This window comes from Prionailurus viverrinus, chromosome D4 (assembly GCF_022837055.1).
Source record: "Prionailurus viverrinus isolate Anna chromosome D4, UM_Priviv_1.0, whole genome shotgun sequence".
Taxonomy (NCBI): Eukaryota; Metazoa; Chordata; class Mammalia; order Carnivora; family Felidae; genus Prionailurus; species Prionailurus viverrinus.
In genome coordinates, this window is record NC_062573.1 from 47,227,161 (window position 1) to 47,250,709 (window position 23,549).

At 36.3% G+C, this 23,549-nt stretch overlaps 1 protein-coding gene across 11 annotated transcripts in view; it reads right to left on the bottom strand.

Annotated features, from left to right (window-relative positions):
• CCDC171 (coiled-coil domain containing 171) overlaps positions 1-23,549 on the bottom strand; it is a 351,008-nt gene that overhangs the window by 285,518 nt on the left and 41,941 nt on the right. For all 11 annotated transcript variants that reach the window (XM_047831056.1, XM_047831053.1, XM_047831052.1 and 8 more), the window contains one exon: positions 19,962-20,108. In XM_047831056.1, the coding sequence (XP_047687012.1) occupies positions 19,962-20,108 (147 nt within the window). The remainder of the gene's footprint in view (positions 1-19,961; positions 20,109-23,549) is intronic.

A 23,549-nucleotide genomic window follows, 5' to 3' on the forward strand; every position in this document is an offset into this window, starting at 1 on the left:
GCCTGAAGCCTCTTCAGATTCTGTGTCTTTCTCTCTCTCTCTCTGGCCCTCCCTGCTCACACTCTGTCCCTCAAAAATAAATCAACGTTAAAAAAAAAAATTAAGAAACAAAACAAATGAACCAAGGGAAAACAAAAGAGAGACAAATAAAAAAACAGACTTAACTATAGAGGATAAACAGATGGTTGGTGACCAGAGGGGAGGGGGGTGTGGGGAGGAGGGGGGGGGATGGGTGAAACAGGTGAAGGGGATTAAAAGCACACTCATCATGATGAGCATTGAGGAATGTATAAAACTGTGGAATCACAATATTGTACACCTGAAACTAATATAACACTGTATGGTAACATACTGGAATTAAAATTAAAAACTTTTTTTTAAAGTGGATATAAATCACACTTTAGATTACTGTAGCCTCATTTTAACTGCTTTTCGAAGATTGTAAAAGACATGGTAAAAAAACGTGTGAAAATCATGCTCAGGAAGAATACTCCAGTCCTTGCTTTTTTTTTCTTTTTTATTGATGTATAATTTATATGTAATAAATTATATGCATTAAAAGTGTGTAATTTGGAGCACCTGGGTGGCTCAGTTGGTTGAGCGGCCAACTTCAGCTCAGGTCATGATCTCACAGCCCGAAGGCTCGTGAGTTCAAGCCCCGCATCAAGCTCTTTGCTGACAGCTCAGAGCCTGGAGCCTATTTCAGATTCTGTGTCTCCCTCTCTCTCTGTCCCTGCCCTGCTCACGCTCTGTCTCTGTCTCTCTCAAAAACAAATAAACATTTTTTTAAAAGTGTGTAATTTGATAAGTGTATATATACACACACATGAAGTCACTGCCATAATCAAGATAAGAAATATTTCCATGACGCCTATAAGATTCCTTCTATCTCTTGGTAATTTCTTCCAGCCCTTAACACCCCACCCCCATCTCCAAGTAACAACTGATCTGGTTTTGTCACTATTAATCACTTTGTATTTCCCAGAATTTCATAGAGATTGAGTCATACAGCATATATTCTATATCGTCTGGCTTCTTTCTCCCAGCATAACTATTTTGAGATTCACCATGTGGTTGCATTTATCAACCATCTATTCCTTTTTATTGTTAAAGTGTTCCACTGTGTTGATACACCACAACTGACTTATCTGTTCACCAGTTTACGTACATTTGGGTTGTTTCCAGTATAGGCGATTACAAATGAAACTATGAGCTTTTGTGCACACGTCTTTGTAAGGGCATGTACTTTGACTTCTTGGGGGTAAACAGTGAAGGGAAGAATGACAGGGTCATGTGGTAGGTGTATGTTTAATGTTTTATGAAACTCCCAAACTTTTCTGAATTGTTTATAATTTTATACACCCTCAACAACACTTGGCATGGTCAATTTTTGTTTTTTCGTTTTTGGAGGAGGGTGATTTAAGACATTCCAATAGGCATGTAATGGTATTCCATTTCAGTTTCAATTTGCATTTCCCTAATGACAGATGACATTGAGCATCTTCTCACATATTTATTTACCATCTGTATACCTTCTTTGGTGAAATATCTACTCGGATCTTTTCCCCATTTTTTAATTAGGTTGTTTTCTTATTATTGATTGAGTTTTGAGAGTTCATTATACAATCTGGATACAAGTCATTGACTGGATATGTGATTTGCAAACATATACTCCAAGTCTATAGTTTGTCTTTTTGTTAACAGTGTCTTTCACAAAGCAAAAGTTTTCAGGGCACCTGGGTGACACAGTTAGTTAAGCAACCGACTCTTGGTTTTAGCTCAGGTCACAATCTTGCAGTTCGTGACTTGGAGCCCCGCGTTGGGCTCTGCACTGACAGCACAGAGCCTATTTGAGATTCTGTGTCTCCCTCTCTCTCTGCCCCTCCCCCCCTCATTCCCCCCCCAAAATAAATAAACTTAAAAAAAGTTTTCATTATAATGAAGTCCAATTTATTAATTTTCAGATAGGGGTCAACTGCTGGCCAGAATCAGAAGTCAAGAGCTTTATTTTTGAATGCCATTTTTGCTCAGAAAACGCAACCCTGGGAAGCACTGGATTCCTAGTCCCAAAGAGGTCACTGGTCATGACCAAAAGCCTGTTGGGGGCAAGGACGGCTATAGACGTTTCAGGGTAACAGTAGCAAAGAAAAGCCATGCCTAGAGTCTTGTCTGTCAAATAAAGATGGCTCAATAGTGATGGAGTAAGGCATTACTAATTTGATTTCCTTTTCAAATAAAATCTGGACAAGAAAGAAGTTTCTATTAATTATATTTACTTTATCATTTAGCCTAAGCTGAAGTTTTAAAAAAAAAAATTTTTTTAATGTTTATTTATTTTTGAGAGAGACAGAGACAGAATGCGAGTAGATTAGGGGCAGAGAGAGAGGGACACACAAAGAATCCGAAGCAGCCTCCAGACTCCGAGTGTCAGCACAGAGTCCGACGCGGGGCGTGAACTCATGAGCTGTGAGATCGTGACCTGACCCGAAGTTGGACGCTCAACCGACTGAGCCACCCAGGCGCCCCAAAGCTGAAGTTTTTTAAAGGCCCAACTTGATTATTTGATTTTTCCTCTTTCCTCCTACCCTTTCCTTATTTCCTTTTTTTTTTTTTTTTTTTTTTTTTTTGCAGATACAGTAATGTAATGAATCACACAGGGAGGAGCATAGATAAAAACTGGATAATTCACAAATGAATCAAGCAGTATGTGAATATGTAAGAAATGACTAGTTTTTTTGAGCAAAGCATGTTCCTATGATGTCTTGTTTGAGAGTAGAGCAAAAACACAAATATCCCTTCTTCTCTAGAGGACTTTGTAGTCCTTTTGCTACTAATAGCCTTCATAGTCAAGAAGCAATTCTGCTTCGACAATCACTCCATTTCACAAATATGAAACTCACAAAATATTTTTTTACACCGACTTATGTGCTTTAGTTAGATTTTGCAATCCTATCAATAATATTTCTTACTGAGTTACTAAAAAAGACTTTTTTCCAGAGGGCAGAAAAAGCAGTAAGTCCAAATGTGATCTTTTGGGTCTAAATTGAATTTAAATCCAAAACAATAAAATGATTTTTTTTAAGTTAGTAGAATACAGTATCTTTAAAGGTAAAATCTGACATTTATATCCTATACTGCTACAGTATTTTGAAATAATGGGCATTCCACTGAAAGATGAAACTGGTAAATATTCATAATTTAGTCTGACAACTCAAGACTCAAGATTCAAAAAAACAGGAAATGAGGAAATATAAAACTAAAGAAGGGTGCCTGGATGGCTCAGTCAGTTAAACATCCAACTCTTGATTTCCGCTCCAGTCATGATCTCACAGGCCCTGGGATCAGGCCCCACATTAGCCTCAGCTCTCACAGTGCAGAGCCTGCTTGGGATTCTCTCTCTTTTCCTCTCTACCCCTCCCTCACTTGTGCACATATGTGCTCGCTCTCTCTCTCTCTCTCTCTCTCTCTCTCAAAATAAATAAAAATAAACTTAAAAAAAAACTAAAGAGTTATTATTACTTTTTTAGGTGTAATAATAATTGGTATTGTGGCACCTGGCTGGCTCAATCAGTAGAGCATGCAACTCTTGATCTCAGGGTCATGAGTTCAAGCCTCACATTGGGCAGAGTTTACTTTAAAAAAATTTTTTTAATAATTAGTATTTTTAACTCCTATATCTTTGAAATACATACTAACATGTTCATGGATGAAATTATATGTCTGTATTTGCTTTAAAATAATAAACTCGGGGTGGGGTGCCTGGGTTGCTCAATCAGTTAAGTGACCAACTCCTGGTTTTGGTTCAGGTCATGATCTCACGGTTTGTGAATTCGAGCCCCATGTTGGGCTCCACACGGACTAAATAAATAAATAAGTAAATAAACAAACAAACTTTAAAAATAATAATAATCCGGGGGTTAGGAAGGGAAGCTGATAATCATGAAATAATGTTGGCCATCAGTTGATCATTCTTGAAGCTGAGTAACAGGCACATGAAGTTCATTTTAGTATTCTGCTGACTTTCACAGATGATTGAAATTTTCCATACTGAAAAACTTTTTTTTTTTAATTTTTTTTCAACATTTTTTATTTATTTTTGGGACAGAGAGAGACAGAGCATGAACGGGGGAGGGGCAGAGAGAGAGAGAGACACAGAATCCGAAACAGGCTCCAGGCTCTGAGCCATCAGCCCAGAGCCTGACGCGGGGCTCGAACTCACGGACCGCGAGATCGCGACCTGGCTGAAGTCGGACGCTTAACCGACTGCGCCACCCAGGCGCCCCTGAAAAACATTTTAAAACAGCAACAAAAGCAAAGGAAGTATGATGGGGAAGTATGGTACTGGTATCATTATTTACCAACAAAATTGTATTCTGACCAGAAAAGATCATTAAAATAAACTAAGCCATTCATTCCTAAGCAAAAAAGGTCAGTGGGAAGGTGAGACTTTGAACCAACCAATTCCTACCTATACTGTCAAAATATTAAGATATATCAAATAAAATATTCCCTTCATACTCATTACCACCTGTCTCAAAACATGTTTCACACCAAACATTAGTCCCATGGAAAGTTATTAGCTATTATATGAAAAAGCAATTTCACCATCATAAGGTGACAGACACAGAATTAAAGCCAATTTTACTAAAGCACTTTCCAAAAAGTTAACATGATCTTGAAAAGTTAGAGCAAAGTTGGAAAACTCACATTTCCTGATGTCAAAACTACTACAAAGCTACAGTGATCGGAACAATGTGGAACTGGCATAAGAACAGACCTATAGATCTACAGAAAAGAACTGAGAGTCCATAAATACATCCATGCATCAATGGTCAATTGATTTTTGACAAGGGAGCCTAGACCATTCTATGAGAAAGTATCATTTTTTTATTAAGCAGTGCTGAGGCAATGGGATATACACATTCAAAAGAATAAATGTGGACCCCTAACACATCATATATAAAAATGAATTCAAATGAATCAATGGCGTAAATATAAGAGCTAAAACCATAAAACTCTTAGAAGAAAACATAGAATTTATGACTTCAGATTTGGCAACAGATTCTGAAATACAACACCAAAAGCATGAGTAACAAAAGAAAAAAAATTGGACTTCATAAAAATTTTAAATTTTGAGCATCAAAGGACATTATAAAAAAGTGAAAGGCAACCTAGAAAACAGAAGATATTTATAAATCATGTATCCGATAAGAGTCTAGTATGCAGAATATACAAAGAGCTGTTACAATAAAAAGACAAACAACACAATTTAAAAAATTAGTAAAGGGCTTGAATAGACATTTCTCCAAAAAAGATATGAAAATGACAAGTATATCAAATGATGGCCAACACTATTAGTCATCAGGGAAATACACATCCAAACCACAAAGAGATATATCTTCATGCATGTGAGGCTAGCTATAATTTTAAAAGTGGAAAATAACAAGCATTGGTGAGGATGTAGAGAAATTAGAGAGACCTCATAAATTACTGGTGGGAACGTGAACTGGTGCCACCACCATGGAAAATGGTTTCTGAGTTTCTTAAAAAGTTACACAGTCACCATATCCAGCATTTCCATTCCTGGGTATATACCCCCAGAAAAATAAAAACATGTGCAAACAAAAACTTGTACACAAATGTTCACATCAGCATTTTTCATAACCACCAAAAAGTAGAAACAGTTCAAATGTCCATCAACTGATGAATGATGAACAAAATATGGTGTATCCCTATAACAGAATATTATTCAGCCAAAAAACATTCAGTACCAATACCTGCTATAACATACATGAACCTTGAAAATATATGTTAAATGAAAGAAACCAGACACAAAGAGACTATGTATCGTATGACTTCATTTATATGAAATTTCCAGGATAGGCAAATCCATAGGGATAGAAAGTGTGTTAGTGATTGCCAGTAGCTAGGGAAGGAGGGAGGAAGGAGCAGTGATTGCTAATGGACATGAAGTAGTGAGAATGTTCTGGAATTAGAGAGTGGTAATGGTTGCACAACTTTGTGAATATACTAAAAATATACTTTAAAAGGATGAATGTTACAATATGTGAAATATATCTTAACAAAAAATAAAAAGAATCCTGAGTATGAGAACCAAAGACAATGTCAAAGAAGTGACAGCCCCCTAAGGCAACTTCATAATTGCTGAAAAAAATTCCCTCTAAATGCTGACTTTGATCCTTAGAACAGGGATCCCCATTGGTTTTAGGTATAAAGCATGGTATCTACTATAGCAGAAAAACTCTTATATTTAGCCAGATTAAAATGAGCATTACTCTACGTAGGCCCAATACTAGTTTAAATCTTTTTTCTTTAATTTTCTTAATGTTTTATTTACTTTTAGGAGAGAGAGAGAGAAAGAGAGAGCAAATGGGGGGAAGGGCAGAGAGAGGGAGACACAGAATCCAAAGCAGACTCTAGGCTCTGAGCTGTCTGCCCAGAGCCCGATGTGGGGCTTGAACTCAGAAACCGTGTGATCATGACCTGAGCAGATGTTGGTCACTTAACCAACTGAGCCACCCAGGTGCCCCTAAAAAAAATTTTTAATGTAAACTCTACAAAATGCTCAGCTTAGATTCTGTAAGTCAGAAGAAGCCTAACCAGTCACAAGAAAATAGCCCATAGGGGCGCCTGGGTGGCGCAGTCGTTTAAGCGTCCGACTTCAGCCAGGTGACGATCTCGCGGTCCGTGAGTTCGAGCCCCGCGTCGGGCTCTGGGCTGATGGCTCGGAGCCTGGAGCCTGTTTCCGATTCTGTGTCTCCCTCTCTCTCTGCCCCTCCCCCGTTCATGCTCTGTCTCTCTCTGTCCCAAAAATAAATAAACGTTGAAAAAAAAAAAAAAAAGAAAAAAAAGAAAATAGCCCATAGGCACTGAAAACAAAAAATTAGAACAAAAAAAAAGTTAATAAAGACAGAGGGAAGAAACCAATCTAACAATTTTTTTCAGATTCCAAAAATCATATGCATAAGCTTCTCTTATCAAAATAATAGTCTTATATTTTATAAAATACAGAATATTCAGTGATTCTATTATAAAAGAATCAACAATTCATGTCTTCTTTTCATTTCTTATGTATATGTTATGTCATATTAATTAGTCATCTGATTTACACTCCAAAAGTCAAGGAGAGGCTCTGTTATTCCTGCCCAGGCCAAAACTAAATGGGTTGAAATAATATGCCAGAGATCACATCTTTATTTTCATACCTTCCTGCTTTGAATGAATGTCCAGAAGAAAACAACTCTATCAACTGTTATTACTATCAATTAATCAGTAAGGACAGAAAAACAATCTTCAAATCTTTAAACAAACTTCCAAAAGTGGACTTTGTTGATAGACATAATTAAATTAAGGCCCTCCTAATAATTTTTTTTTTTCATCTCCTAGTCTGGTGAATTAAGTCTTATATCCAGCAGAGGGCGCTAGAGGAACATCAACGTGCTGTTCACAAAAAAAATTTTTTTTTCCAATACTGTCTAAGAGAACCAGTACAATCATGAACTGTCTCATTAGTATCCAGTCCTAACATACTCTACAAAGCAAGGGCAAAAGTGGTAACGGGATTCAGGTTAAAATACAAAAATCAACACAAATTCATACATACCACAGGTCAATTTAAGCATACACAGGTTTGCCTATAATACAAGTACTACACTATCCTATGTTTGTTCCTTAACACTACGAACAAGAGTTCTTTATCTAACACAACATGAGCACGTATTTTATCATGTATTAGCTGATTTTTGTGACCTTTCCTACTGCAATATACTGCCAAGAGATCTTTATTTCAATAAATACTATGTATCCATCATAACTATTTCATTATTTTATGATTTACATCTCATTCAATCATGTTCAGCCCAATTAGATAATCTACTTCACTTTTAAAAAGTGAGTCTTTGTTGTTTGAAGAAGGTAGTTTAGAGAAGGATGTCTCTGGCTCAATCCCTTGGTACATGTTATTTTATCATAACACAGGGCATAAGCCGCCAGCTCCAATTCAGCAGCAGAACTAACCAAACATTTCCAGACCACATTTGCTCTCTGCACCACATCTGCTCCTGTGGCTTCCATGGGCCTGTTTCAAAAGTTTCGCAAAAGTTATGAAAACGTGCACGTACACTGCTGAAAGACTGAGCAAAAACACCCGCTCCTACTACATTATTTTCTCCTCAAATAGAATATAAGCAGCTCAGAGGGTAGCAGTGAACTTAAAGGAATTAGTCAAGCAGCAAAGCTCTGATACACCAAATTTAGCTCACTAAAATGAACAAGACAACTAGGGGAGGAAATGTCACAAAAGTGCATACTAGGGATTTCTCAGTAGTACGTTATACAGCACCGTTTCCAAAACAGTTGCACAAAGTTTACCCCAGAATGTCAACAGCTGTATAAATAGAAAGTGGCTGTTTATTGAACTCTTTTTCCAGATTTTATCACCTGGTATTTCCCACTAATGGACACTTTCACAGTAACCAATAGAGTAATAATCCATCTTCAAGAAGATAATTCTAAGGAACTGAATCATCATAGACTGATTAATCATTATTTTAGTGGTCAGTGTATTTTGTTACATCTTAGTGACTGCAAATAATTTTTTATCCGTGTGCAAACAATTAACTGCAATACTTATTCCTACCTGGGGTGGAGGGGAAGTAGTGACTGTACTTTGAGAATTTTTTTTTGAGAGAGAGAGAGAATACGTGTGTGCCCATGAGCATGCATGAGCGGGGAAGGGGCAGAGAGGGAGAGAGAAAATGTAAGGCAGGCTCCATGCCAGGCGCGAGTCCCACGGTGGATCTCACGACAATGAGATCAGACCTGAGCTGGACACTTAACTGACTGAGCCACCTAGACGCCCCTGTACTTTGAGGCTTTAAAGTGAAGATCTCAAAGTATTTTTTATTATCAGAAACAAAAATCTTAAAGGGTCAAGGTCTCTAAGTATTTGACAAGTATTTGAACAACAGAAGCCCCACAATACCGTATCACTTAAACGGAGTCAAATATTAAAGGACTGTAACAAAGAAAATCTATGAGTCCTTTACTGTTTATTATCCTGCGGGCACCTGGCTGTCTGAATCAGTAGACATGCGACTCTTGATCTTGGGATCATCAGTTCAAGTTCATTTAATCTAATTAATTAAATCCAATTTAATTTAAAAATAAACATAAATAGGAGTGCCTGGGTGGCTCAGCTGGTTAAGCATCCAACTTTGGCTCAGGTCACAATCTTGCGGTTCATGGGTTCAAGCCCCACATCAGGCTCCGTGCTGACAGTGCAGAGCCTGCTTGAGCATCTCTCTCCCCCTCTGTCTCTGCCCCTACCCACTCGTGCTTTCTCTCTCTCTCAAAATAAATAAACTTAAAATAAATACATACATACATACATACATAAAAATATAAATAAAATCACACAGCAGTTTCAAGAAATAGGTGAATGTACAAACATTCAGAGCCCTCCATGCCCATCATCTCAACCGTGGTTCACTGCGCAGTTTTAGGAGAGGAAACACAAAGCTAGTCACTGAGGGCAGCAACAGTCAGGGCCTTAACAGTTTCAGAACCGACACAGGAAAGCAACCTGATGACTACAGGAATCAACTGGAAAATACAGCAGCACATTTTTATTCACCAGGAGTGAATAATGAAGTCTATCATTCAGACTGTAAATCAGCTTAATGGAAAAAAAGAGCTTTTATTACTTTTACATATAATAAAAGAAACCACAAAAAATGAAAATAGGAAATTTCAGGGACAGAATTGACACAACACAAATTCTGGTCATAAATTAATTTAGCATCTCTAAAAATCACCTTTACCTTTCCTGGTAACAAAAACTGCAGTATTCAACAAATTTTTTAATAAACTCCCAATTTTAAAGTCCATTACGCACATAAAAACAAAAATATGTAATACTTCGAAGCACAATTACATAACCCAGGTGATTTCATCACTTACCTACTTTATAATTAGTAATGAGCACAAATAGGTGTTTAAAAATAATTCCTACAAACACATGATGCCTTTAAAAAGTGAAATCAGATAAGGTTGGCTTCACGGACAACAGGAAAGGTGAGGTACATTTTTCGTTACCTTTTTCACTTGAGTATAGTACACATACAGAGAAAAAAGCTACTCTACCCTGCTTTCTGTTACTATGCCACAGAATATGATTGACAGAAGCAATTCAGAATTTATTTGCAGGCTATTCTCATTCCACTGTAATCTTCGCAAGACTCTTCAGTCCTCTCGCTATTAGGCTTGCATCTTCTCTTTTCTCTTTTCTTATTGAGTTAAGTTTATTTCCCATGATAAAAAAAAAAAAAAAGGCTCCCCTAGTTGTAAAGAGGTTTATAAAAGCCACAGATATTTCTTTTTCCAGTTCACTTTTCCCTTGGTTCTGTGGTATCCAGCACCACATTTATAAAATTGGATTGGGAGTTTGCTTTCTTTTTTTAAATCTCAGAAACCACTGATCCGTGTTAAGATGATTAAGCCACACAGTGGTATATAGTTTATCAGATTTTTTAATACAAATTATATATATATATATATATATATATATATATATATATATATATATAAACTGCTTTGATCCAAGCATGTTACGAAATCACCGTTTTATGAAATACAACTGTTAGAAAACTTCACTGAAATTTAAAACACTGATTAGGCTACACATCTGTTGTATTAGTTGCTTTAATGTAATACTATTAACGTTAGATAATATGTTCTATTAAATTAAAATGTTAACAATTTCCCTCTGTATTAACATTATTGTCTCATTTATTTTTATATTAATCCTCATATTTCATGTATCTTATAGTAATCCTTTTTTAAAAAAATACCACTGACAATTACTTAAGTACCTAGAATTACTAATAGTTAATATCTCCACAATTGAATATAAAAGTAGCATAAAATGCTCTCTGGAAATTTAACTTTTCCTTCACTATGTCACCATCTGGCCAAAAGCCAAGACAAGATATATTCACTTAAATATAAAGCAAAAAAAATTTTTTAAGTTTATTTATTTTGAGACAGGGAGAGAGTGAGAGACCAAGAACGTGCACACACGGGGGAGGGGCAGAGAAAAGGAGAGAGAGAATCCCAAGCAGGCTCTGTGCCATCAGCACAGAGCCAGATGCGGGTTTCAAACTCACAAACTATGAGATCATGACCTGAGCCAACATCAAGAGTCGGACACGTGACCAACTGAGCCACCCAGGTGCCCATATAAAGCAAAATTTTTTTAATTTAAAATTTTAAATGTTTAAAGAATTGTAGATGAGTCAGGGGACTATATTGTCCACTTATAAAATTCTTATAAACAGAATAAAAATTGAGACTATCTGGACGACACTTCAAAGCTTCAAATTCTCCAAAAGCAGAGACCTAGTTATTACCAAAAGTAATTACAGGGTAGCTAAGGAAAACCATAAAGTAAAACTACGCTAAAACAACTTTATGTCTACAACATCAATCAATAAAAGAAGAAACTGGGGCAAGTTATTTTACAAGGAAAAGTCAATACTAAGTTATCCAAAAACAAATCCTAAAGTTTAGGCATTAGACATTCCCTCAATTCAGTCAAAACTGGCTTTATAAGAATTTTATCAACAACAACAAAACAAAACACACAAACAAAAAAGACAGAAATCACTGTTATGTAGTATTTCTTCACACCTGTAAGGCAATTAAAATATTTTCAGTGATGATCATAGGGTTTTACAATATCCTGAAGTGACTTTTTTTTTTTTTAAGTTTACTTATTTAAGTAAGCTCTACACCCAGTGTGGGGCTCAAACTCACAAGCCCGAGAGCAAGAGTCATACGCTCTTCTGAGATCAAGAGCCAGCCAGGCACTTCCTAAAGTGACTTCTAAATAAGGTGGTTTTTTTTTTAATTCTAAGCATATTCAGACTTTATTCTAATCTTTTAATAGGCCATCCATAAGCCACACAATATTTTTAAATGATAATTAAAATATGATGATATATTCCCGAATTCATTGGCCTGAAAAAAATGTTCATCACAAGTGATAAATAGGCTAAAAATATTATTTAGAATATAATCTGATTTTTTATTTATTCTCTAACTTTACATAAAATTAGACCATGGGTGAGTAATTTTATCTTTGCCACGTTCACACGTGGCATTATCATTGAGAGTTCCTATACACCCCACACCAAGTTTCCCTTATTATTAACATCTGACATTTGTACGGTATGAATAACCCATTAAAATGGACAATGAATCTTAATAGATTTCTCTAATAACATACAAATGGCCAACAAGCACATGAAGTAGTATTCAATATCATTAGTCATTAGAGAAATGCAAACCAAGACCAAAATAACATTCTATTATTACCAACCAGCGTGGCTTTCGTCAAAAAGACTGATGATAACAAGTACTGGTGAGGATCTGGAGAAACTGGAACCCTCATACATTGCTGGTGGAACGCAAAATGGTGCCACCACTGTGCAAAACAGTGCGACAGTCCTCAAAATACAGAATACAGAGTTACCACATGACCCAGCAACTCCACTCCTAGGTATGTATCCAAGAAAACTGAAAACATGTTCACACAAAAACCTGTACACAAATATGCATAGAGGCATTATTCATAATAGCTAAAAAGTGAAAACAACGCAAATGCCTAACAACTGAGAAATGTATACACAAAATATGGTATATAATACGATGGAATATTATTCAGTAATAAAAAGGAATGAAGTACTGATACATGATACAACATGGATGAATTGTGGAAACGTCATGCTAAGCGAAGAAGGACAATCACAAAAGACCACATATTGCATGATGACATTCATAGGAAATGCTCAGAATTGGCAAATCTATAGAGATAGAAAGCAGAGTAGCAGTTGCTTAGGGCTGAGAGAAATGGGTTTTTTTCCTGAGTGGTAAAAATGTTCCTTTATTTATTTATTTTTTTCTTTGAGAGAGAGAGAGACAGAGAGACAGAGAGAATCTTACGCAGACTCCACAATCAGCATGGAGACCAACATGGGGCTTGATCCCACGATCCTGGGATCATAACCTGAGCTGAAATCAAGAGTCGGATGCTTGATGAGTGAATCTCAATAAAGATTTTTTAAACACCATCAGCATTAGAAGTTTAACGTCCAGACACTCATCTCCACCTCAAGTAGCCAAACAACTACTCCTTCCTAACCACCATACACACTTGAGGTTTATCATCTGAAGGATGTGAATCTGAACCAGAGGCTGGACATAGGAATACACAGAGAGGGGTGGGGAGGGGAGTACACAAGACTGAAACCAGGGGAAAGTCTGTGTGCTGAAGAGTATGATATGTGAATTCTCCCTCCATGTCCTTCTTCCATTTTATAACCACAACAGAGCAAACTAGCAGAGCACTCTGCAGAAACTATAACAACACAGAGAGAAGACCTATAACATTCAAAGTTTCACAATGCAATACTTCCCAAAATTCCTTACCATCCCCCATACTTCTACTGAACTGCCTACTCAAAATCTCCACATGGATGTCTACCAGGCATGCCTATCTAACATACCTAAAAGCAAAATCCTGACCACTCCCAAATCTACACCACTTGCGTTCTTTGCCAGTTGAGTAAATGGCAATGCCATTCACTTGTTTGCACATGCCAGAATCTTTGGCATTCTCCTTTACTCCCTCCTTTTTTCTCACAAGCCAGATGCAATTAATTGGCAAATTCTATTGGTTCCATCATCCAAAATACATACAAATCCAACCCCCTCCTCTATGCTATATATCTCATCTAGGTGACTTTAATAGTGTCCTAAATGGTCTCTTGCAAGCTATTTTCCAAAGAGTATAAAGAATGATGCTTTTCAAACAAATCTGAGGAAGCATATCAAGCCTCTGCTCAAAACCTTCCAATGGCTTTCTTTTCACTCAGACAAAAGCCAAAGTTCTTACAATGAATTACAGAAGACTGTCAAGGCTAGAAAATCTGCCTACCTTTCTATATCTCCTACTAGCTTCTCCATGTCAGTCCCCATGGCCTACTTGCTGTTCTTCAAACACTCCGAGCACACTCACATCTCAAGGCCTTTGTACTTCCTTCTACCTCAAATGCTCTTCCTCCAGGTATCTACATGGCTGTCCCTTTAGGTCTCTACTCAAATACCATCTTATCAAGTCAGCCTTCCATGAACACTACCCTAAAAGGGTAACCATCCTGTCCCATCACTCATTACTTCCCCTAGTCTGATTTATTACTCTCCACAGGGCTTATCATGTTTTGTTTCATTTAATGTGTGATTCTCCCTGACTAGAATGTTAGCTTCAAGAGGGAAGAGACTTTGTTTTGCTCACTGCTATGCCTCAAGCACCCTAGTGTGCCTAAAACTCCCTATAAATACTGAATAAACAAATGAATACAGTACTCATAGGAACAGGATGCTATGAAAATGGTACAGAAAGGGGTGCCTGGGTGGCTCAGTCGGTTGAGCATCTGACTTCGGCTCAGGTCTTGATCTCGTGGTTTGTGAGTTCGAGCCCTGCATCGGGTTCTGTGCTGACAGCTCAGAGCCTGGAGCCTGCTTCAGATTCTGTGTCTCCTCCCCTCTCTGCCCATCCCCTGCTCGTGCTCTGTCTCTCTCTGTCTCTCAAAAATAAATAAATGTAAAAAAAAATTTTTTTTAAGTGATACAGAGAACCAGAGCTCTCAGAAATTAAAAATAAAAAGGAAAATATTCAATTAGAATATTAGAAAGTAAAGTCAAGTAAATCTCCCAAGAAGCCACAATAAGTAAAAAACAAAGAGAAAGACAACAGAAAGGCTAAAAAAAAAAAAAAAAGTAAAACATCAATCCAGTTGGTCTAACATTTGAATAATAAAAGCCTGAGAAAGAACAAAAACAAAACAAAACAAAAAAACCCTGAGGAAAAAAATCATGAAGAAATAACACAAGAGAATTCCTCAAAATGAAGGACATGAGTTTCCTAACTAAAATGCTCACCATGCCCCCCCGCCCCTGCATTAAATAAAAAAGATCTATACTAAGAAACATTGTTTATGTTTGATGTTCTGCAACTGCAGAGTCAGTGGGAACTCTATACCACAAATAATTTGGAGTCTTTACAAATACAAGGAACAACAAAACTATAGATGGAGAATCTGTAGATTAAAGGAGATTCATGGGGTGCCTGGGTGGCTCAGTCGGTTAAGCAATTGACTTCAGCTCAGGTCATGATCTCACAGTTCGTGGGTCCGAGCCCTTCGTCGGGCCCTGTGCTGACAGCTCAGAGCCTGCAGCCTGTTTCAGATTCTGTGTCTCCCTCTCTCTCTGCCCCTCCCCAGCTCACACTCTGTCTCTCTTTCGCTCTCTCTTAAAAATAAACATTTAAAAAAAATTTTTTAATAAAAAAAAAAGAAGATTCACAAAACATATCAACCAATTGTAATGTATAGACCTAACTGGAACTCTGACTTAAACCCCAATCTTACACACGTTTTTGCTGTTTATGAAGCAATTTGAAGTCTGAATAATGCCTGGATATTTGACTGAATTAAGTAATCACTGTCAATTCAGGTTTGATATTGATAATGTGGCTGTAAATAAAGACACCTTACTTCTTAGTCACAATGAAATACTTATGGTTAAAATAATCTGATGCCTGGGATTCATTTCACTATAATATAGAAGGGGGGAAAGTGACTGGGGGTATAAATGACAACATATTGGCCATATATAAATCATTGTTGAAGCCGGTGATTGGTACGTTAGGTTCATTATACTATTCTGTTCATCTTTCAAAATCTGTTTAAAGCTTTGCATGCAAAACAATGTTTGAAAAAAACAGAGGACCAAGAAAACTTACAGAGACGATGAGAATGAGCAAAGGATCACCGACAAATGGACCTCCTTCAAGGCTTTATACCTTTATACTCCCACCAGCAAGGTAAAGGAAGTTTTAAAATCACCCTCGCCAACACTGGGTGCTTTCTTTTTCTTTAATCTTAGCATAATGAGTGTTATAGCCTTTCTTACATCATGGTGAGATTAAGCATTTTTCATGTGTTTGTTGTCCATATGAACATCTTTCACATCTTCTTTGATGTCCTTGGTAGATTTTTCTTTTCAAAAAGGTTTTCTCCTTTTTCTCATCAGATAGTGTGGGATTTACATAGAGAGATACAGAGATAGAGTTTTATTTACCCCTTCCTGTAAATATCTTTCTCATTTGTTTGCCTTTTTACTTTATTTGAAGTGGAGAATTTACTTATACCGTAAAATGTTGGATTGCGAATAACTCGTTCTGCGAGTGTTCCGAAAGATTAGCAAACATTTTAATAAATTTTAACCTGATAAATGAGCGACGTCTTGCAATACAAGTAGTACTTGATGACGAGACTCACATGACCACAACTAAGCCAATGGTTCTCTCTCTCTCTCTCTCTCTCATGACCACAACTAAGCCAATGGTTCTCTCTCTCTCTCTCTCTCTGTCTCTCTCTCTCATGATCACAACTAAGCCAATGGTTCTCTCTCTCTCTCTCTCTCTCTCTCTCTCTCTCTCTCTCTCTTTCTGTCATTTACTGCAGGATTGTGGGTGATCTCCCATGTTCAGATGCCTGATCTCAGGCCGCAGTGTTTGGCAGAAATCAGTGATTTCTCAGAACATTGGCAGGTGTGTCCACAACTGGCACTAGAGTATGTTTTGTCACTTCAGAGCACCTATGGACTCCTTTCCTTTTCCATTCAAGAGTAAGCTTAGGAATGCTTTGCTTGGTTCTAGGTCAGGTTGCCTGCAGATATAGACCCTTTCCTCTGCTGCCTTATTGCCAGTTACATTAAATACAGTATATGACAAGAGTTTATTAATACTATACTGAAGTCAATATCCATGTGAGCATATACAAGGGCCCCCATGCAGACAAAGATTCCATTGAGCCAACAGATAGCAGTGATTCCATTAGTGATAGTGAAAGTTGTCCTACACAAAAACCCTTCTCTCTCTTTTCTCCCTCACACCAGCCATGAAGGTTTTCAAAGTTAAGTGTAGGTTTATTTTTCTTCATATTTTCTCTGCTATTGTGTATTATATTACAGTATTGTAATCATTTTTATATGAATATATTTGGGCTGTGGAATAAATCATCTGAGTTTCCATTATTTCCTATAGGGAAATTCGCTTTGACATAGAAGTGCTTCGGATTACAAGCATGTTTCCGGAACAAATTATGTTCACAAACCAAGGTATTACTGTATATTACTTTAATTTTTTATAATCAAAGCTATGAGTCCATTTCTTTATGATTTTGTTCCTCTGCTTTTACAATTAGTAGTAAGTCATACTGCACTCAGAGAGCAAAAGGACTTAAATTTTCTTCTTCTTAGTTTATCAGTTTTTAATGTTTTACTCTTTTTTAATCCAACTGGAACTTATTTTAGAATATAATGTAAGATGGGAATCTAACTATATTTTGTCCCAAAGAGTTAACCAATTGTTTCAACATGACTCACTGAATAATCTTTCCTATCCTCACTGATTTAAGATACTAGATTTTATATATATTCAACAAGGCTACTACCAGCCTTTCAATTCTATGCCATTAGTCTGCTCTTAGAGTTACTGTACTTTTTAGCCACTCAACAATCTCTTTTCCCCTTCTTTTGGTACTGGACCCTAGTTTTCTTTATAAAAATTTCTTTTTGGGGCTTTAATTTTTTTTAATGTTTTTAAAGTTTACTTATTTTTTTGAGAGAGAGAGAGAGAGAGAGTGCCAGCAGGAAAGGGCAGAGAGAGAAGGAGTCACCAATCAAGCAGGCTCCAGGCTCTGAGGTCAGCACAGAGTCCAACACAGGACTTGAACTCGTGAACTGCAAGATCATGACCTGAGCCGAATTCAATGCTTAACCAACTAGGTGCTCTGTGGGCTTTAATTTTTTTTTTTAATTTATTTTTTTTGAGGGAGAGAGAGAGAGACGGAGAGAGAGAGGTCCAAGTGGGGGGAGGGGCAGAGAGGGGAGAGAGAGAGAAAATCCCAAGCAGGCTCTGCAATATCAGTGCAGAGCCCAACACAGGGCTCAAACCCACGAACTACAAGATCATGACCTGAGCCAAAATCAAGAGTCGGACACTTAACCGATTGAGTCACTCAGGCGCCCCTGGGCTTTATTTTTAGTAGAACTGAGAAAGATTTATTTGGGGCAAACTACCTCTTGCAGTCAAATATTTTCTCTCTGGGACTTGAATCCTAAATAAAAGTACAAAACGAATGATACCAAATTGTTATTGATAAATAAAATAAAAATTATGGATATTAATTCATCTCAATTTCATCCATCATTTCTGTTCCCAAGCCTTCTGGAGATGCTCTGGGATTCATTTCTGAGCCTAATTCCCCAGGTTTCATCCTGATTCTGCAAATATGATTCCCATATTCTTCACTGAATTCCCTATTTAAGCTAACCAAAGTTGGTTTCTATTGCATACGACCAAATAACCACAAGCAATACAATACTAAAGCTTTATAATGCATATTAACTTCTGAAATAGTAAGCCCCCGCTCATTACCCTTATCAAAATGTTTTAGAGACTCTCGGGTAGCTCTTTAGTCTTCAACATGAATTTCTGAATCTATCTTCCCCAAATAATTCCACTGAATTTTTTTATTGGAACTGTTTTACCCCATAATATAACCTAGGGAGGATTCATATCATTATAGGGTTGAGTGTTCCCAAAATGTCTCACCATTTTCTTTGAAGACTCTCAGTTACTTTTTGTAACTTTTAAGGTGTTTGTAGTTGATTATATTCTTATTTTTGCCGCTGTGAAGAAAACTTTTTAAATATTTTAAATATATTATTCTCTGATTATTGCTTCTTTATAAGAATGTATATATAATTACTACATATTATTTTCTTTCTGGCCTCCTTACTGAATGTTCTTACTAGTATTAATATTTTTAAAGTTGATTTTCTTGATTATTTAGGGTATAAGTGTATCATCTGAAAATAGTAAGAGTCATACTTCCTTCTTTCCCACAATAATAATTCTTATTGCTCTTCTTCCATCATATACTTCTTTGGCTAAAATTTCCAGAACAACGCTAAATGGCAGCAGTGAGTTTAACCAGAGCATCTCTAGCATTTTATCATGGAATTCTCTTTATAAATGTTTATTTACCTAATGACAATTATAAATTATGTTTAAAACAAAACTTCTTTATCTATTGAAATACTTCATTTCCCAAAAACAAAAGGAAATTTTAAAAAGAAGAATGAACAAATAGATTTCTCTCAAAATTAATTAAATTGATCATCAGTATCATTCTCTCATAAAAACCACATTTTTAATTTGTAAATTGATGCTTCTTTCCCATTTAAAGTCTTACCCACAAAACCATGCAGCTAGTATAGGGTTGAAACTACAAAATTAGAATTTAATATTATGTGTGCAAAACCCTTTCCTGTGTTGCTTCCTCAACCTTACAGTTTAATCAATTACCCTCATATTTTCCAAATATTCCATGAGAATTGTTAAAAATGGACAGATTTTTAAAATTAGGGGGAAAATATAATTTACTCAGACACAATGTTTTCAAAGAATCCAAATATTCAATATAAATAAGTGCTGAAAAAATTAGTTTTATATTTTATTACAGAGTAAAACCTTCTCTGGCCTTAAATTACTGACTGGATAACATATATATGTTTGGGTTTTTTTTAATTTTTATTTTAGAGAGAGAGAGAGCGAGAGCAGGGGAGCAGGGCAGAGGGAGAGAGAGAAAATCTTAAGCAGCCTCCATGCTCAGCACAGAGCCTGACTCAGGGCTTGATTCCATGACCCTCAGCTCATGACCTCAGCTAAAATCAAGAGTCGGACACCCTATCAACTGAGCTACCCAGGTGCCCCAACATATATATGTTTTAAAAGAATGAGAAAAATATACCTCAAACTCTTTCCTAAGACGTTCTTCTCGTTGAGTGCTAAATTCAAGCTCACTCGTTTGTTGCCGTAAAAGGTCAGAGCAGTCCATGTGTTCAGCTTCTAATTTCTCTACCTTCTTGTGCATATTTTGCACAGCATTATCTTGCTCCTGGAAAATAATTCATTTAAGTTTAAAAGTCAACAATGACAAAAATTTATTTTATAGAAGACCACGAGTAACTAAATCTGTGCTTCGACCACAATAGGTTAATTTACACAGTAGACCCTTGAACAACATGAGGGTTAGGGACATTGACCCATGCACGGTCAAAAAAAATATTAATTAATTAATTAATTAATTAATTAATTTTTGACTCTGCAAAAATTTAACTACCAATAGCCTGCTGTTGACTGTAGTCTACTGTAGCCTTACTGATAACACAAATAGTCTACTGCCCATATTTTGTATGTTACATGTATTAGATACTGTGTTCTTAAAATGCCTAACTTTTTAATTTTTTCAGTATCTCTAAGCAACACGGTTCATCTCTAAGTTTTTTTCAAATTGTCCAAAAGCTCCAAAAAATTTTCCAACATATTGAAAAGAATCCATATGTGAATGGACCCATGCGGTTCAAACCCATGTTGTTCAAGGGTCTTATAGACACTTGCCCTTATAGGCAAGAGGGGTCTAGATATTCCAGCGATGTTTCAGAATATACACGTGTTCAAAACACACTACTGGAACTTTAACATTTTAAAAATCTGATTAATACATGTTATAGTTGAAAATGTGTACAGCTCTCTATAATGTTATGCTAGTTCAATTGACTTCTGAGGCTATTTACATAATGCTGTAGTCCAACAGCCATATGCAATGTTTTCCCTCTCATTAAAATTTTAAAATATTTTGTAATACAAATGTACATTGCCCTTTTGTGTGATAAGAAATGATTAGCCTGAATGCCTAATAATGACCCTGGAGAGATTTTTATGTGAGCTCATGGTACTTTAACTATGGTTATAGCTCTTAAAGTTGCATCCACTAGGTGGCTGTGTTTCATTTCCTTCAGCTTTCAAGTTTTCAACTCTTTGTTGTATTATTGAAAGAACGATAACATCAGGTAGTCTTCTACTTAAATCTCTCAATCCCCTTTTCCAACTAAACTCAGAAATCAGACATTGGTGAATTTTGTGAGAATTCAAACATAAAGTAACACACGTATCAAAGGTATTTTCCACAGTAACCTGTCTAGATTCATCATTCTCACTGAGGTCTCTGACAAAGGCTTCTCTCCCACCTTGCCCCCACCAGCACAATCTTATTCAGGGACTTGCACAAATACATATTATTATGGTTTCAAGTATTACTAGCCACTCAAATGATGTCACCAGAGTCTGAGTGAAAATGTCACAAGCATCAAATACAATTCTCTATAAAAGATTCTAATTTGGAAAGTACCCAGCAGTACAGTCCACAGCCAAAGGATGAAGAACAAAACGTCATTTAATTTCTTCTTTCCACATCCCCTCATTCATGAGATTACTACTCTGTAGCTGACTACACATGAACTCTTAAGAATTATTTTCTTCTGGGAATGGAAACGTCTTCATATACAGAAGTTCATCTACTTACATATTTTCAATCCTTGAACTACCGCAGATAAGAGCAAAGCTGGGTACCAGAGCAAAAGTGTGCCAGCACTGTGCAGATAGCACTCGTAGTTTTTACTAACACTCTGGATGGATTCAGGAATAAATGGGTTTATAAATAGCCACATGTAATCTAATTTCATCATAACAGTACCTTCACATACAATAGTACTTTTAAGACCATTAAGCACTATACAAGTATGAGATACTATTATTATTCTGGAGGATAGGTCCCCCTCCTTCAAGCAGTCAATACTACCAGCATTAATACAAATTCACTGTTAAATTATATGCCCTCTTGATTGACACATAATCTCGAACTTTCTATCGTCCACACAAATTACTACGTGTATTTTTAAATGAATAAACAGCCATTTACAAGGTCAATCACAAAGTAAACCAAATAATCTGAAATAAAAACAAAATCAAGTCTATAACCAAAAAATGCTTATATCCTAGTTGATGGCAATTATTTCAAACGATATTTATTCAAAAAGCAAAGAAACCAAAGTATCCAGGAAGTCTCAGGAAATTTACTTATAAGAAAATATAGCTTGTGATTCCCATCCTATTGATAAACAGCACAGAAAGACAACATGCAATTATTTCATTACACTAAACAAAGAGCATGTCCATCATTCCATGACAGTTTAAATTTAATCCTATAAAAAAAAGAACAACTGCAAAATCAATGATGGATCAGTTAGGACATATTGTATTTATTGGTGAGATTTTAACTTTATGATATTTGACCTATTTTAAATGTTACACACGGTAAAATAGCTTTTAAATAAAAGTCTTTCAATATGTAGATGAAATTCTGACCTAACAATCAGTTTTAATGCAGAGGTCCAATAGTCACTAATATTATGTGACAATTCCTATATATTCTTGAATATGGATATAAAAACATACGCACAGTTTTTATTTTAAAAGCTGCTTTCTGCATATAGTATAGATTTTATAGGAATTCTATTTACATATCCAAGAAACTTACATTACATAGTTAAGGGATTACATTAATTTACAATTACACTGATTAATTTTCTGATGCTAAACTCACTTGGCATTTATTGCATAAAGGCTTTTTATATCTCTTATATTCTGCTGCATTGAGTTGGCTAATATTTTATATAATACTTTTGTGTGTATATTCATTAGTGAGATTGGTTATAATTATCTTTTCTTGTATCTTTGTCAATTTAGCATCAAGATTTATCAGTTTTTGGGGGGTGCCTGACTGGTTCAAACAGTAGAGCATGTGGGACTCTTGATCTCAGGGTCATGAGTTCAAGCCCCATGCTGGGTGTGGAGCCTACTTTTAGGCTCCATAAAAACATGGGGGGCACCTGGGTAGCTCAGTTGGTTGAGTTCTGACTCTTGATTTCAGCACAGGTAATGATCCCAGGGTCATGGGATCAAGCCCCAAGTTGGGCTCTGTGCTGAGCATGGAGCCTGCTTAAGATTCTTTCTCTCTCTCCCTCTGCCCCTCTCCCCTGCTCACATGTGCTCACTCTCTCTCTCTAAAAAATATTAAATAATTAATTAATTAATTAATTAATTAAAAAACTGTTTTAAGAGATTTATCAGTTTGGTACGTTATCAAGATTTTTCCATTCTCTGTCAGAGTTCATATAAGATTGAAATTATTTACTCCTTGGAGTTTCCTTTGCTTATTGGTGAAGCAATATAACCTGGAATTCTGACACTGATTCTATCAGGTTTTCTACTTTCTGCGTCTTGTTAAGTTATTTGGGGTAGGTAGGAGAATTATATACGTATCCATTTCAAATACCTAGCCAGGCAACCCTACAGTGAAGATCACAGTTGAAAAAACAAATACAAACGCTCAGAGCTTCTAATAAGCTCTTCTGTCCCCAACTCTTAAACATATGAAAAAGTTATGGGGGGTGGGGGGGGACAACATAAAAGATGAAATCTAAATCAAGGAGAAAGG